Raw genomic sequence first — 15,220 nt, 5'->3', positions numbered from 1 at the left:
GCCTCTTAGTCTTTCTCTATAAAGTAATAATCTTGCTTGTTCACTATTCATATCTTCCCTGCATTGTGGTTCCCCTTCTAGTCCAAATCTGTAGGGCTTTTATCAAGAAAGAGTGTTAGCTTTTATCAGTTGCACTTTTCTTCATCCACAGATGATGAGCTTGTCATTCTTTTTCATGAAATTATTCTTTTTGTTTTTTCCCCGGACCTCCCCGATCTTGTCAGTCTACTTCTTGGTTGGTTTCTTAAGGTTGAACCATCCCTGAATGCCTACAATAAATTCCACTTGATCATGGTGCATGGCTCTTAATATTGATGTTGGATTCTATTCAGTAATATTTTGTTGAGGGTTTTTGCATTCAGAAATATTGGTCTATATTTTTTTTTAGAGTTGTGGTTTTGGTGTTAGGGTTATGTTGGCTTTATGGAGTATTACTTTGGAAGAGTTTAAACAATATTGAAAGAGCATGGTTTCAGTTTTCCTAGAAATACTTGATATTGAAACTGTCTGGGTTGGGGCTTTTATTGTGGTTCCCCATTGATTCCCTCTCTTCACTTGTTGTGCATCTGTTGAGAATTTGGGTAGGGTGTGTACTTCTGAGAATTCGCCTACTTCATCCAGTTCTTGTACATTCGTTCATATTGTTGTCTTCTTCCCAACTTCAAGAGGAAGGCGCTCAGTCTTGTCCATTAAGTATTATGTTGAGTGCTGCCTTTTCACATGTACCCTGAATCCTACTGAGGGATTTCTTTAGATTCCATTCTTCTGTTGGGCTTCATCAAGAGAAGGTGTTGTCTTTCATCGAATGCTTTTTCTACATCTGTAGAGAGGATCGTGTAGTTTTCTTATGTTCTATTGATGTGGTATATTGCGTTGATTTTTTAATACTCAGCCAGGCTTAACTCTTTAAAGTCACCTTTCTTGCTGTATCGTTTTGATACTATGTTTTGTTTATTTAGATATATTCCATATGATCATTTTATGTCTGATCATTCAGATATCCTTGAATATTACCTATTTCTGCTCTTGGTTGTTTTTATGGATTTTACTCTTGATGCCTGATTAACTTATATTTGTGATTTTTTTTTGCCCCTCTTTAAGAAGCTCATAAGTTGACGTAGGATTAACGTGAAGTTCTTCAGTGGAGCTCTGTGGGTACCTTTGGCATTGCTGGGCAGTGCTATGAAAATGGAACCAATTTAAGTGAAATGCTCATTTTCTGATCTTCCATTCCATAATGGTGTGAATTCAGCTCTCAAATGCGTGTGGCCTCTGTTGTTACACAGAGCTTTTTAGTCAGGAGGCATCCTCGAGGTTTTTAATCTATGTTGTTGGAACTAGGAGTCCCATAATTGGCTTCTTTCCCCTGTGGCAGACCATGACATATTAAACAGTCCCGTCCCATGGAATCTTTTCCTCCTACATTTGTTTTTCTAGGTGGCTCCGGTTTTCTTCATTGAATATGATGTTGATGATTTCCACCACCCCAGCCCTTCCCGTTTGGCTGTATGTGGTTGGATGCAGAGTCTACAGACTAGGGGTGGGCAAACTTTTGAGATGAAAGTGCCAATCCTGCCCCTTAGAAAAATGTAAAAATAGTTCAGAGCCATACATATATGTTTACAAACAAATGAAATCACCATTATCTGAAAGTGACTCATCTCTTGTGGAATAGTGATTGGGTACAAACAACATCTTAAAGAATAGTCCCAAGTGAGCTACATTCGACTCTGATTTTCTGAAACAAAAGTAGAAAACCCTAACTGCCATTGAGTTGAGGTCTGTGCACATCGACCCTATAGGCCAGAGTAGAACTACCTGTGTGGGTTTGCGACACCCTAAGTCTCTCCAGGAGCAGAAAGTGCACCTCTCTCCCAGGCACAGCCAGTGGGTTTGAACAGTTAGCAGTGAGGCTTTGTTTTCCCGAATACATATAATTTTATAATGAGGGTTTTGTACAGAAGGTGAAGGAAGTTGAATAACCTCACATGTACATATTGAGGCTTCTGGTTTCTGCTTTTTAACTTTGTAGTTACATTTCTTTCCCCTTGGTAATGGGGAGAAGGGAAACTTATAAGAGTGGCAGCACACTTAAATATAGAAGTGGCAGAGTCCGAAATAAAAATTAGAGTTTACATGGCCCTGTTTTTCCCATCACAAGCACACTTGACTTTGCTTCAATTAGGTTAGTTGTAAACATAGGACATGTGGAGTTGTTGACCAGAGGTCTGGGAGTATTTTTGCTGAGGTCGGTGTCTTAAGGACTGAATATTCGAACACTGCTGGTCCTTTGCTGACTTTGCCTTCTCATGGGCCCTTCTGAGTCAGACTGGATGCCAGCCCACAGCACATGCTGCTGCTCTGCACATCTGACCTCAACTCTCAGAACTTTGTCTTTTGCAACTTGGAATGCACAGTGCCACAAAGCACGTGCCTGGTGCCCCAGCTGAATGCATGCAAGTCTGTGTGGACAGTGGTCACATGCTTCATGAAGACTTGCTGAGTGAAAACATGCCTGACTTTTCTCAGCTAATGGTTTCTTCTGACCACTGGGACTTTGTGTCCAGTGGTATGTTTGCCCTCTGTGTGAGTTTTAGGAAATTTTAGCCATGACTTTTCTCATTCCATCTCATCTTACTCCACACTGGATAACAAATCTCAGTTTTACTTGTCAGTAGATGTTAAAGTATGTCATACAGAGAATGGCTGTGATCTTCCAGGAGCTCACTTTTCTTCCTTGTACATTAAACACCCAGCTCCTATCTAAGATTTTTCTGAGTGTCTAGGAATGAGAAAAACTACAGTGTCCAGCTAACTCAGTATTGGGAAGATTTTCTTTTCTCAGATATTACCAAAACATAGGCAAAGGAATATAAAGTGCCTATATAGACCGTGATGTAATGAAGGTGAAGACTGTCATCAAGCGGCCTCCACTGTGTGCCGCCCAGCATTCTACCCAGCTCACCTCTGTCTCTGGGTCAGAAATTTCGAGGCCTGGGAAGGAGGGGCGTCCTAAGGGCTCTTCCTCACTCCCGCACCCACATGGCATCTCCTCTTTATTCCAGGTAACCTCTGGCGGGACAGAAAGCATATTGATGGCCTGCAAAGCCTATCGGGACCTGGCCTTTGATAATGGGATCAAGTACCCAGAGATGTACGTATTCGTGGTGGTTTCTTCCTGTCGTTCCACATCTGTGTGGAGGAGCACTGCCAGGTGAACCTGAGCCAGACCGTAGGGCTTCCTCTTGACACACGTATGCCACTCTCCCCTCTGTCTGCCCACTAGCTCCCTCCTGCCCCAGCCCAAGTTTATCCGTGATCAGTCCTCAGCAGTGAGGAGAGCCCTCTTTCCGCGTGGGGGCACAGAGTGGGAGGGCTATCTTTGTGAGTCCTGTGTCATTTAGGTTCAGCGATCTGAAGTCTCAGGAAAGCTCTGCTCATCTCAGGTCATCAAAGACGCCTCAATAGGCTGCCCAGGGTTCCCCTTAGGAAATCTCAGCCCAGCGCCTGACTGGAGAGGGACAAAACCAAACTCAAGAAGAATCTTTTCTGAGACGGGCCTGCGGCCCTACAGCCAACATTGTGGCCGTTGGACGCCCCTTGTGCAGCCCCACCAGGCACAGTGTGGGCACGCGGCATTTTTGGGTTCAGGGCTTTCTCCCCAGGGGGTGGGCAATGGTTTGGAATTCATTTGCACCGGTCTCGTGCTGTCATTCATACTTAGTCAAAGAGCATGAATCTGTTTCCAGATTTTTTCTTCTGGGAGTCCCTGGTGTGTCTATCCTTGCTCAGCACCGAGCTGTTGAACCCCTGAGGGGACAGTGGAAGTGTAAGAGAGGTGTGACTAAGGGAGGTCAGAAAGCAAATACGCGCAGTATCCGCAGATATTTCTATGGAGAAGTCTGTTGATCATATTCTGGGTTTGCTTGAAATGTAAAAACAATATATAGAACATCTAGGGAAATGGGGAGAATATCAGAAGTGTGCTGGTGGACTCTTGGAAATGCTATCTGAATTTACCTGTTGTCTCCCTGTCACATAGGGTGGTCCCCCAAAGTGCCCATGCTGCCTTTGACAAAGCAGCCAATTATTTCGGGATGAAGATCGTGCGAGTTCCCCTGAACAAAATGATGGAGGTGGATGTGCGGGTGAGTGGCCCTGGAGGGTGTGTTGTCTGCCCTGGGCTCTGAGAAGCAGGAAATGCATGGGACACACTAGCTTCCCCAGAGCTACCTCCAACGTCTCGACAGGGCCCCGGGCTGTAGCAGCCAGGCTGTTCCCAGTTGCACCATCAGTGGTGATGGATGGAGCTTCAGTCTTTTCATGGTTTTGTGACTTCCCATGGGGACATGATCCAATCGCCAGCCCGGGTCTTTATAGCCTTGGGTTTTGCTTGGAAACCATCACCTTCCTCTTCTCTGTCGATAAAGGACAAACTAGTCCCCGAGACTCTCGCCGTGACTTTGATCGACCTGATAGAGGTCCTCTTGCTGTTGTAATCAACGGACTTTGTGTGCCTTTGATTTGGGCAGGACTGCAGTTCTCAGAGGCTTCTCAGCTGGAGTTGAGCCTTGCACCCTGCCAGGAAGGTCCTGTACGTGTTGATATTATTACTGTTCACTGATGAGGAAACACACTTGGCAAAGTAAACAACCTCATTCCTGGTGTCCCCGCTAGAGACCTTGGCTTGGGACGTACATTTGGATCGTTTGCCAGCTAACCCACTAGTCTCCGCACACACCTCTCCCACCTTCCCCCAGCCTCCCCTTATATTTTGCTCACAGGTAGTTTCCCCCAAATGGACCCCCTGGGGTGTGCTTGGGTGCTGCCACAGGGATGGGCTCCTCCCAGCCTGGGGAGGGGGAGCAGCTGACTGCAACTAGTGCCCAAGATGCACTTGGCAGCAGAAGAGAGCACAGTGGTGACATGGATGTTCACTTTCCTCTAACCCTGTGTCCTCAGGCCATGAAAAGAGCCATCTCCCGGAACACCGCCATGCTCGTCTGCTCCGCCCCACAGTTTCCTCATGGTGTGATCGACCCGGTCCCGGAAGTGGCCAAGGTACACGAGAGCCATGGGCTGGTCTAGCGGCCAGTGTGGGATCTTCACGTGGAATCCACTGGTGCCCTGCGTGGCAAGGAGGAGCGGCGCTGGTCCTAGGGCAGACCACAGTTTACCTCAAGAGCGTTCTTCAGCCCTGCGGTCAGCCTGCAGCTCTGGGCCGAAAGGCACTAGCTTCTGTTCTTGGGGAGGAATAATACAGGGCAGAGGCCTCTGTTTGAACTCGTCATTCTGCAGTGAGAATGACCTTGAGCTTCAGATGAGGAATAGCCACCCTTGGGAACCTGCTCACCAGAGGATGGTGTTCAACCGGTTGCCCTTCACACCTCTTCCCGCTGCAGTTACTAAAGGACTTACCCCTCAGGGCACCACCCGCTTCCTACTGGATTGTGCAGTGACTTTGAGCTTGTATTTGAATAGAACTCAGAGATTGTATGTTTTCGGTGAATAGTTTGAAGAATAAGTATATTGGAAACATGAGCATTTGGGGCATGTAACAAAACAGCCAGCCTTTGTTTTTAAGGTACACTGAGACAGACCATACCAGCCTGGTATTGATAGCCCACCCCTCCGCCTACATTTATAAAATCTTCTTGTTTTCTCAAACTAGCTGGCTGTCAAATACAAAATACCTCTGCACGTAGATGCTTGTCTGGGCGGCTTCCTCATTGTCTTCATGGAGAAGGCAGGCTACCCCCTGGAGCATCCGTTTGATTTCCAGGTGAAGGGTGTGACCAGCATTTCCGCGGACACTCATAAGGTGAGCTGAGTAGAAGCCAGTTGGCTCTGTGACTACACTACATTAGCTGGCTGAAGCCTTCCTTTAAAAGAATAAATATCTGTCGGCTGTTCTCATGGGGGCAAGTACCTCAGCAGCTAAGAACGGGAGGTAGGGGTGCCAGGCTGCAGTGAACCAGAACCTGTAGCCTGTGTCTTAGCAGTGGCCAGGAGAGTATAGGTGTCCGCTGGCTGCCTGAAGGACTGTGTGACTCCTGTAGTTGCCCCTGTAAACACCTTCCCTGAAGCCTGGAGCTTAGTGAGCGTGGCCGGGAGAAGTCCGGCGCTGATGGCGACGTTCCTGGGAGTGTGGCAGCAGCCCTGGTGCTGTAGTGGTTACCAGTTGAACTGTGATCCAAATATGGGTGGCAGGTTGAAACCACCAGCCACTCTGTGGGAGAAAGAGGGAGCTTTCTGCTCCTGGAAAGAGTTACATTCTCAGAAATCCAACCCTGGCGTGGGTGGGGATTGTGGGGGGTGGCAGGGAGGTGTCACTGTGAGTCATCATTGACTCCATGGCAGTGAGCGAGTAAAGACCATGGGGATTTCATGACTCCCATGCTCCTGGGCTCCTGAACCTTGGAGACAAGAAGAACCATGTGCTTAGGAACTGCTGGCTTGTGAGATTTGCAATGCCTGTGCTGTCACCTCAGGTGGACGGAGTCACAATCAAGGTACACAGTACTGACCAGTCATTGCCATCCTATTGACCCTATAGGATATGGTAGAACTTCCCCTGGAAATTTCCAAAACCCTAACTCTTATGGGAGTAGAAAGTCCCTTATTTCTCCCGAGTAGAGGCTGGTGGTTTCAAACTGTCACCCATGTGGATCACAGCCCAAAGCGTAACCACCACGGCATGTCCTAGGAACCATGGTCGGGACTCTACAGATGGTCTCCAGGTGCGGGAGAACTCCCGGCATCCTCAGGAATGGCCCCTGATTTGGGTGTGCTCCCTGAGCCTGCTCTAAATGAGCCTAGGTAAGACCTCTTGGTCTTTGCTAAGGGATCGATTCATTTTCCTCATGATCCATCTTTCCCTACAATCTCCAGGCTGTTCTCCTTACCATCTGTCTGTGTGATCAGAGAATGAGTCGTCCCACATGGCGTCAGTGAGAGCTGATTGACAGGGCATGTTTTCATCAGGAAAGCAGTCACATAGTTTATTTATAAAGCCAGCTTAAGTCGACTTTTGATTCAGAGCATCACGACGCTCACAAAAAGGAAACGTCACAAGTGAAAGGCTTGGCTTGTGATGCTCAGGAAGGAGTCCGGTGTCCAGCAACTTAGTGCTGGGTTGCTGACCAGCAGCCGCTCAGCAACTGCTGTACAACCCCTAGAAGACGTGCTTCGGGCTCCCTGAGTCAGGTTCCCCTAGACGCTTACTTCGATCGTGATGTTAATTCGTGCTGTCTGCTCCGGCGTCCAGTAGAACCTTCACTCTGACGTACATGGTGGAAACAGGGGAGAGCAAGTGCCCGGTGACAGGAGGCCAACCCCTCACTGGGCCTGCACTGTCCTTCCCTGGACCTAAGGTTCGTCCCCTTGCACATCCCGTATGCCCTTTCCACCTGTGACATGAATTTGAATTCTTAAAGTGAGTGGGACACAGACTACAGAGAAACTGCTGAGGAAACGGGTGTGACACTAGGTGGTAATCCGTCTGGACAAGCCTGCACTCTAACCTCTCTGCTTTTTCCCTCTTAGTATGGCTATGCCCCCAAAGGTTCCTCGGTGATCTTGTACAGTGACCTGAAGTACAGGAGCTACCAGTTCTTCTGTGCTCCAGACTGGCAGGGCGGCGTCTACGCCTCCCCCACCATGGCCGGCTCCCGTCCTGGCGGCATTAGTGCAGCCTGCTGGGCCACCCTGATGCACTTCGGTGAGAACGGCTATGTGGAGGCGACCAAGCACATCATCAAAACCACTCGCTTCCTCAAAGCAGAGTACGTGTGGGCCACTGGGATTCTCCTTTGTCCCTTGGGTTTGAGGTTTTGTGGTAGCTCGCAGGCCCAGGCATTTTCATCCTCCCTTAGCTGAGCCCCAGTGTGATCCCTTGAGACCAGCAGTGGAGGGTGGCCAGGGAGGAGTGTGGTGCTGACTTGGGAGGACAGTCAGCTCTGTGCTCTGTTGTGACAGCGCAGTGTCTGGGTAGCCGGATATCAGGGCTGCTCTGCAGGCCACCACTTCCCTGGACACGTCTTGCCGAGGGGAGCCGCACAGGGTGGTGGTAGACAGACAGTTCAGACTGACAGATCCGGGGTGTGGATTTCTAGCACATTTCCAGGTGATCCTGGTGCTGGTGGTCCAGGAATCACACTACATTTGCTGGAATACAGAGTCTCAAGAGTGAGAGAGGGCGTGGACAAGGGAGGAGGTTGAAAGCTGGGCTCCTGTCAGCCTGGAACTGGCTGCACTCTCTGTCCAGCGTGTTGCCCACCCACCCTCTCCCTGACCATGGGATGTTGGAATGTGAAGGGGAGGGGTCAGCAGCCAAGTGCCATTTGTAAAGGCCCACATGTGGTCCCTCTGTGCTGCTGATTGAAGGACACTGTACCCTCCCTTTCTCTGGGGATTACATACATGACTGTGGACTTTTCAGCCCTGTAGGGGTGGAGGGATGAATTTCCCAGAATCCCACCCTCCTCCCCACTCTGTGAATTGGACTTTCTTTCAGTGCCATAAGTAAAGTGCACACTGAGCATGTGTGACACGGCTTGGAGACTGTGGTGACATCTCGTCCTGCAGTCTTGATTTGGCACCACACTGAGTCAGGTCCTCCTTGGACAGCCTGGTGCTCGCATGGCCCATTGCGCATGTCACCGGTTGAAGTTGGGCAGACAGGCTAGGAATTAGGGACACAGGTGCATGTGACCTGGGTGGGCCTTGGAGCTCTAAGTATTCATAGCATTGACACATGCCCCCCACAAACCCCCATAGTACCTACTATCCCCGCCTAGTTTACTCTATTTAGAAGGTGAGAAAACCAGAGGTCCACAGGTGATTAAGGAGATGCCTGTGTGACTGGACTTCCTTTCTTCTTTTCTCTGGTTTTCAGGTTGAAGAATATCAAAGGCATCTTTGTCTTCGGGGATCCTCAGTTGTCTGTCATTGCTCTGGGCTCCAATGACTTTGACATCTACCGCCTGTCTAACCTGATGAGTGCTAAAGGGTGGAACCTGAACCCCTTGCAGTTCCCGCCCAGGTAAGCTTGAGGAATCCTCTTCTCCTCCCCTTGCTCCTTGGCTGGCAGAGAGCCTGGGCTTCTGAAGGTGGACTTTGGCTGCTAGAGTCTAGAGTTTCTTCTTCCTTGTCCCCTGGCATCGTGAGATGTAGCCTCTAAGGCCTTTACAACTTTCTAAATAAGGTTTACGCTACTTGAGTGCCTAGGTAAAACTTGGTACAGCCTCCTGGGACCAAGGGTGAAGGAGCTTTCCCTCCATTCTCTTTCTATCCCTGTGCCCTTCAGTCTATGACATGACGACACCTGTGTTTCCAATGTGCCTTGTAATTCCTGAGTAATAGTTAGCTGGGAACCCTCCGGTGATCTGTATTCGTTCAGAGCCTGCCAGGAGCTTGGTTAGTGCGCTTTCCTAGCTACGCAGCCTCCACGCTTGGAGAGGAAAGAGTCCGTTGTAGCTGACCGGCCTGCTCAGTGCTCACAATCCCGTCTGCTTTCTCCTCTGACCCGTGACCAGACCTTCTCAGTACCCCTGTGCCCGTCCTCCTTCCAGCTGTGTTCATTGCTTCTTTGCCTAAAGTTCCTCAAGAGTTGGGTCCAGTATGTGTTTGCTTTCAGAGTGGATCTAAGACAGAAGAGTCTCATTGGTGGGAGCATGGCTGTGGGCAGAGGCCTGACTTGGGCGGGAGGGCAGGCCGACCAGCTCCAGTGTCCTCATCTTCCTCAGCTGTGCTGATGTCAACTTGACTTGGAGCTTGAGAGCCCAAGGGGCAGCGTGGTTGGTGGCAAACCAGGTGCAGAAGCGGTCCCATGTCTTGGACGCGGACGCCTGCTCGTGGGATGCTGTCCTAGAAACTTTGCACGTCCCCCTCTCTCCCACCCACAGTATCCATTTCTGCATCACGTTACTCCATACCCGGAATCGAGTAGCCATACAGTTTCTGAAGGACGTCCGGGAATCTGTCACCCAAATCATGAAGAACCCCAAAGCAAAGACCACCGGAATGGTAGGGACACTGGCTCTCACTCGCCTTGGGGCGGTGGGGGTGCAGGGACAGGGATCCTGTGGAAGAAGGAATGACCGGTGCCTGGTCCACTCCGTTCCTGTCCCGCAGACCTCTTCCCTGTTTGTTCATTGGAGGAATTCTGCCTCCCCCATTCCCAGGGGGGCTGAGGGGTCCCATGAGACACCCCGTCTCTGTAGAGCAGCTGAAATCTAAGACCTGCTGAACCAAACAGGTGGTGGTTTTGTGCATTTCTAAAGGACATCTTGACACCAGGTCAACCAATGATGTTTTTTTCTGGAATTGTCCATGGTAAATCCCATAAGAGGGTTTCTTTAGACAGAAAAGACAGGCTGGCCAGTACCTATGAGCAATGTCCAATGGCAGCTGTCTCTGCGATAGACACGCCTGGCTAGGATGGAGATGACCTGGTGGAGGCTAAAGGGGTAGGGGCATGTGGGAAGTCAGGGCTGCAGAAAAGAGATTCAGAATCATTGCTTGGTCTTGCTGCTTTCCCATAGTCACTGAGAACGTGTCTTGGTTGGATTTGTAGGGTGCTATCTACGGCCTGGCTCAGACAACGGTTGACCGGAACATGGTGGCAGAGTTGTCCTCGGTCTTTCTGGACAGTTTGTTCAGCACGGACACAGTGACCTCAGGCAGCCAGATGAATGGCTCTCCCAAGCCCCGCTGAGCCTGGCCTTCAGAAGTTCTCCGGGTGTGGCACGGACCTCGCACAGCTTCGACATCTGGCCTTACTCCATAGCGCACAGCCACCCGGATGGCAAGACAGCTCGGCCCTCAGGACTCTCCTTCCACCTTTCACCATCCTTTCCTGAAGGCGGGCTTCGTCACATAGTGATTTTTCCCGTGTTTTAAGTGCTACGCTAGGAAGTATTCTAACCATCTCCTCTAACCTCTAGCTTTCACCTTACTCAATGTGTGGTCACTCTGTGCAGGCCACTCGCCCTAGGGAAGCTGGGCACCATTACCAGCTAGCACAGGGTCCCTGGGTTGTCTCCAGCAGACGTTTGGCTGGTCAGAATGGAAGCATTTGTGCAGCTTATTTCCCTTAGTGGCTTGTATGTGTGTCTGAAGCAGGGGGCTTTCTGCACCTTCCTCTTCACCAGTCGGCTAATGGTCACTCAGAGTCACCTCTATGACTGCTGGTTTGCTTTTTCTAGCACAAGACTGAGCAGAACACAACTGGCGGTGCTTAGCATGCCTGCTCAGACTGGTGCAGATGTCCCCTTCATGGCCTCTGCCATGCTTGCTGTCCCATCTGACCCTTGGTTGATGCCGCATTGTGGGCTTCTTGTTTGTCATGATGCTCCCGTTGCTTTGTTGGGAAGGGAGCCTGGCTTCCAGACTCGCTGGTGCGACTGTCTGAATCGAGCTGCCTCTATGAATGGGCCGTGAGCAGTGCCAGCCTGAACCCTCCCTGTGGTGAAGGTGGTCAGACACCAGGCTCCCTTCTGTCTTTCTGAGCACCAGAGCAACGTGAGCACCCAGGGGAAGATGCACATCTCCGGTGTTGGTCCCCTTTCCCCACGCCTGAAGCTCTCACGTGAAGACCAGCTCCCCCTCCCTTATGTTTGTCTGAAGGAACCAGCAGTTCCTTCTTACCTGGATAGGTGTGAGCAGGAGGGGAGAGCCCTCTGGCGAGATTTCCCTCTCCCTTAGTGCATTTTTCTAGCTCTTTTCCCTCTTAACTCAGCTCCCCAAGGTACTAGGACACTGTAGCCTCAGGTACTGGACATTCCTCAGCCTTGGCCTACAGGGAGCAGCTTAAGATGAGGAACTCTCTTAAGACAAGCAAAGCATGATGGGCCAGCACCAATGTGTGCGAGAGCCTGGGATTCCTTCTCATGACTCTTTCCTCAGGGTGATGCAGGACAGGACCCAGCCCTGCGCCCACTCCCTGCCCTCTCCCCTCACCATGTGGGGGCCCAGTCTCAGTTGAGCCCCTGTCCTCCTCTATGATGTCATATAGTGTGCCTCTCTCCTCCTTGGGGAACAGCAAGCTACTCCTGACCAGGCCCCAGGTGGAAATGAGTCTGCTTGGGAGGTTTATGTTTGGGTCAGGGCGTTCTTAGGACAAGTCAGGCAAATGTACCTCTGCTCCATCCCATTTTCAGGGACTCCCTGATAGTCAGCTCTGTCTAGAAGGTTTCCTTCAGCGGTCCAAGGGGCTGCTGGTGGGAAGAGCCAGGCTGCCAGACAAGAGGTCCGTAGCTCACAGCCCGTGTGTCTGAAGCATTCTTCCTACACTGTAGTCGAGTCTAGCTGGCCACCTGCCTGTACGTGTGCGTGCGCGTCTCTGTGTGTGTGCGTGTGCGTGTGTGTGTGTGTGCGCGTTTTCCTCCTGTTTGCTGCACAGTGCACTGTTAGTGCCAAGAGTGGGTGGTACCTGTGCGTGTCCGGGGAAGGGCTGTGCACGTGGCGATGGCATGCTTCTCTGCAGCTCCTGAAATGGAGTGTCCCAGTCAACACAGTGCAGGACCTGCCCTTCGTCTCCCCAGCTGCATTGCTGGGGCTCCAGGGACCCAGGTCCACTGAGTCGGCCACACTGACCTTGGCCAGCTGGTGTAATGGAGAAACAAGGGTCCCATTGAGTGTGCTAACACTTCCAGTGTCTCTCTCTACCCCCCGGGCTGACCCTGAGCCACTCTCTGCCTCTGGGTGGGAGCCTGGGTGCTGGTATGGAGGGTGCAGCTTTTGAAGGGACCTCTACAGCCATTTTAACGTGTGATCCGGGGTTGATTTCTCTTTTTCTTTGGTTTTCCTGTGTGTGGGGGGGGGAGGGGGGTCTGGGGGAGTGTCTAAAGATTGTTCTGTCACATGTCACAACGCAGGCCTCTGCAAACCTGTAGTCCTGTCTGCATTAGAAGTAGTCACGTGACTTGGCTGCTAGGCCACTTCTAATGTTAGTTTTATACTAGGAAATTGGTACTTGCCTCTTTCTGTTGGCTGGTTTTCTCTAAGTGCCCCTGCCAATCTCGATGCCCCCTTCCCAGGTGCAGAAATAATGTCTTAAGCGCTACTAAAGAATTAAATGCCCCGGATCTCTGTCTTTGTGGATGCTGTGTTTTTTTATGTGTGAGAACACTTGGAAGGTCACCAGTGGGGCGGTGGCAGGGTTCCGACTGGCTGCTGGTGAGAGACCGCCTCTGTCGTGAGGCGGTGTGGGTGATGCAGGGTGTGAGGGTGGTGAGCCCCACACAGCTGAACTACATTCCAGCACTGTAATAGGTCTCCGTGCTGGGAGTGGTGGTTACACCTGTCTCATACCTGTGTGGAACCCAGGTTCAGGGCCCTGCTGTTTACTGTCACCGCCACTGTCCACTTCAGCACCTTCGTGGATCAAGCCTCCTGAGTGGGCACCAGCCAGCTGGGCCACATGGCGCTGCCCAGCTACCCGAGTGGGTTACTGATAAGAGATTGGCCCAGCCTCGAAATGCTGCCCTTGCTCTGATTTCCTGCCAAGTGGCTTGGCTTCCAGAGCACCTCCTAGCTTATGTGGTAAAACCTAGAGAAAGTGGGGCAGCCTGTGTGTGGATATGGAGGCCTGGCTCCTCTACGAGTCGGGTCTGGATGCCGACGCTACTCCTGATAGCTCCCCGGGGGGCTCTTGGTGGCCTGGGCAGCTTTTTCCCAGACCCAGCATGATAGAAGCAGCCCATGGGACCTAATGTGATAGCTCCCCACTACCTAGTCTGAGTGATCAAGAGGAGCCTATTGTTGACTTGGAGCCTTGAATTAATTGCCTTACTTTCTTCTATGCGTTCTTCTCGTAATTTCTCCTCGATGTCCTCCCTGTAACTTCAGTTATGTGGGTTAATTTTAGAATAAACGTATTTATTTTTAAAGAGTGTTGGCTTGTGTTTTTGTACAAATAGGCTGCAGGCCAGAACTGCTGTCAGCATGCTCACTATCCATTGGCCAGCCTCTGCCTTTCTGGGGGACCCTTGTTGGGTGAGGAAGCTGTGACATTGTTCAAAGACGCTGGCATGTGCAAGTCCGTTTAATAACCAGGCAGTGCTTGATGCTAGGGCTCTGGAGGAAGGCAGTCCAGCCGAAGTGCTCCTGCTGACATGGTGCCCATTGGTTGGAAAACTGTCCTAGAGCATGACCCAGGAGGAGCCTTGGTGGTGCCAATGGGCAAGCACTCAGCCGCTGACTAGAGGGTGGCGGTTCAAACCCACTCAGAGGCTCCCTGAGAGAAGCGGTGATCTTGAACCCTGCCCCTACCTCTGCTCCGGAGCTAGGCATTCCCTCACCCACCATGATATCCCTGTGATCCTACAAGTCTTAGCAAACTGAAAAGGGGCAACAACTCAGCCAATGTGGGGTGAGACAGCCAGAAGCATTCTAACTCCTCCTCAGCCTGTGCCTTCATCCTTTGCATCTGGAAACTTCTTTCAGTGGCAACTATAGAACCATCGGGTTTAGGTACCTTCCATAGTGGCGGTTCCTGTTTACAATGCTCCCCGACCATTTTTCTCAGGTCTTCAAGGCTTAATTAACTCAATAGACTCCAATCCATCTTGTCAGCATTCGTGAATACTGTGTTCCCACAGTGTACTCCTTATCCTGGCATCTAGCATTGACTTAATTCACCCACCTTGCCAGGTAACCCTACGCCTGCCTGATTTCCTCCAGGTGATAAGGAACGCATTGAAAGGCTGGTGGTCTAAAATTGAGAGTAAGGAGGGTGTAGAATGCCTAGCAGGGCTTGAACAAGTGCAATGTAGCCAAGAGGAATTATTGAAAGTTGAATGAAGGCCAAACATGAGAGTAGGACAGGAGGCAATTAAAAGGAAATAGATGAAAGAACTACTTGGCAAAGGACATTTATAGAGGTCTAAATATAGGCATGTACATATGTGAAGATATTTATATGTAATTATAGGGAAATACATCTAGGGACATATATGTACATGTTAAGTATTAAGGTAGTAGATGGACACTGAGCCTCTATTCAAGTACTCCCTCAACACAAGAACACTGTTCTAATAACCTGGCATTCTGAGATACCTTCCCTGACAGGATCGCTGAAGACAAAATGGGTGCATAAGCAGATGTGGTGAAGAAAAGCTAGCTGATGGTGTCCGGCTATCAAAAGATGAGTGTCTGGGGTCTTAAAGATAAACAAGCAACCATCTAGCTGAGAGGCAACAAAGCCCACATGGAAGAA

At 50.4% G+C, this 15,220-nt stretch overlaps 1 protein-coding gene across 2 annotated transcripts in view; it reads left to right on the top strand.

Annotated features, from left to right (window-relative positions):
• LOC142428742 (sphingosine-1-phosphate lyase 1) overlaps positions 1-13,892 on the top strand; it is a 66,051-nt gene extending 52,159 nt beyond the window's left edge. For both annotated transcript variants that reach the window (XM_075533559.1, XM_075533560.1), the window contains 8 exons: positions 3,066-3,154; positions 4,043-4,148; positions 4,963-5,061; positions 5,672-5,821; positions 7,546-7,784; positions 8,897-9,043; positions 9,906-10,026; positions 10,577-13,892. In XM_075533559.1, coding sequence (XP_075389674.1) covers positions 3,066-3,154; positions 4,043-4,148; positions 4,963-5,061; positions 5,672-5,821; positions 7,546-7,784; positions 8,897-9,043; positions 9,906-10,026; positions 10,577-10,717 — 1,092 coding nt within the window. In that variant the 3' untranslated portion in view covers positions 10,718-13,892. The remainder of the gene's footprint in view (positions 1-3,065; positions 3,155-4,042; positions 4,149-4,962; positions 5,062-5,671; positions 5,822-7,545; positions 7,785-8,896; positions 9,044-9,905; positions 10,027-10,576) is intronic.
• Positions 13,893-15,220: the final 1,328 nt, after the last annotated feature.

The sequence above is a fragment of the Tenrec ecaudatus genome, chromosome 16 (genome assembly GCF_050624435.1).
Source record: "Tenrec ecaudatus isolate mTenEca1 chromosome 16, mTenEca1.hap1, whole genome shotgun sequence".
NCBI classification, from domain to species: Eukaryota; Metazoa; Chordata; class Mammalia; order Afrosoricida; family Tenrecidae; genus Tenrec; species Tenrec ecaudatus.
The sequence above is the reverse complement of the archived record's forward strand: the minus strand, read 5'-3'. Positions and strand labels throughout refer to the sequence as shown.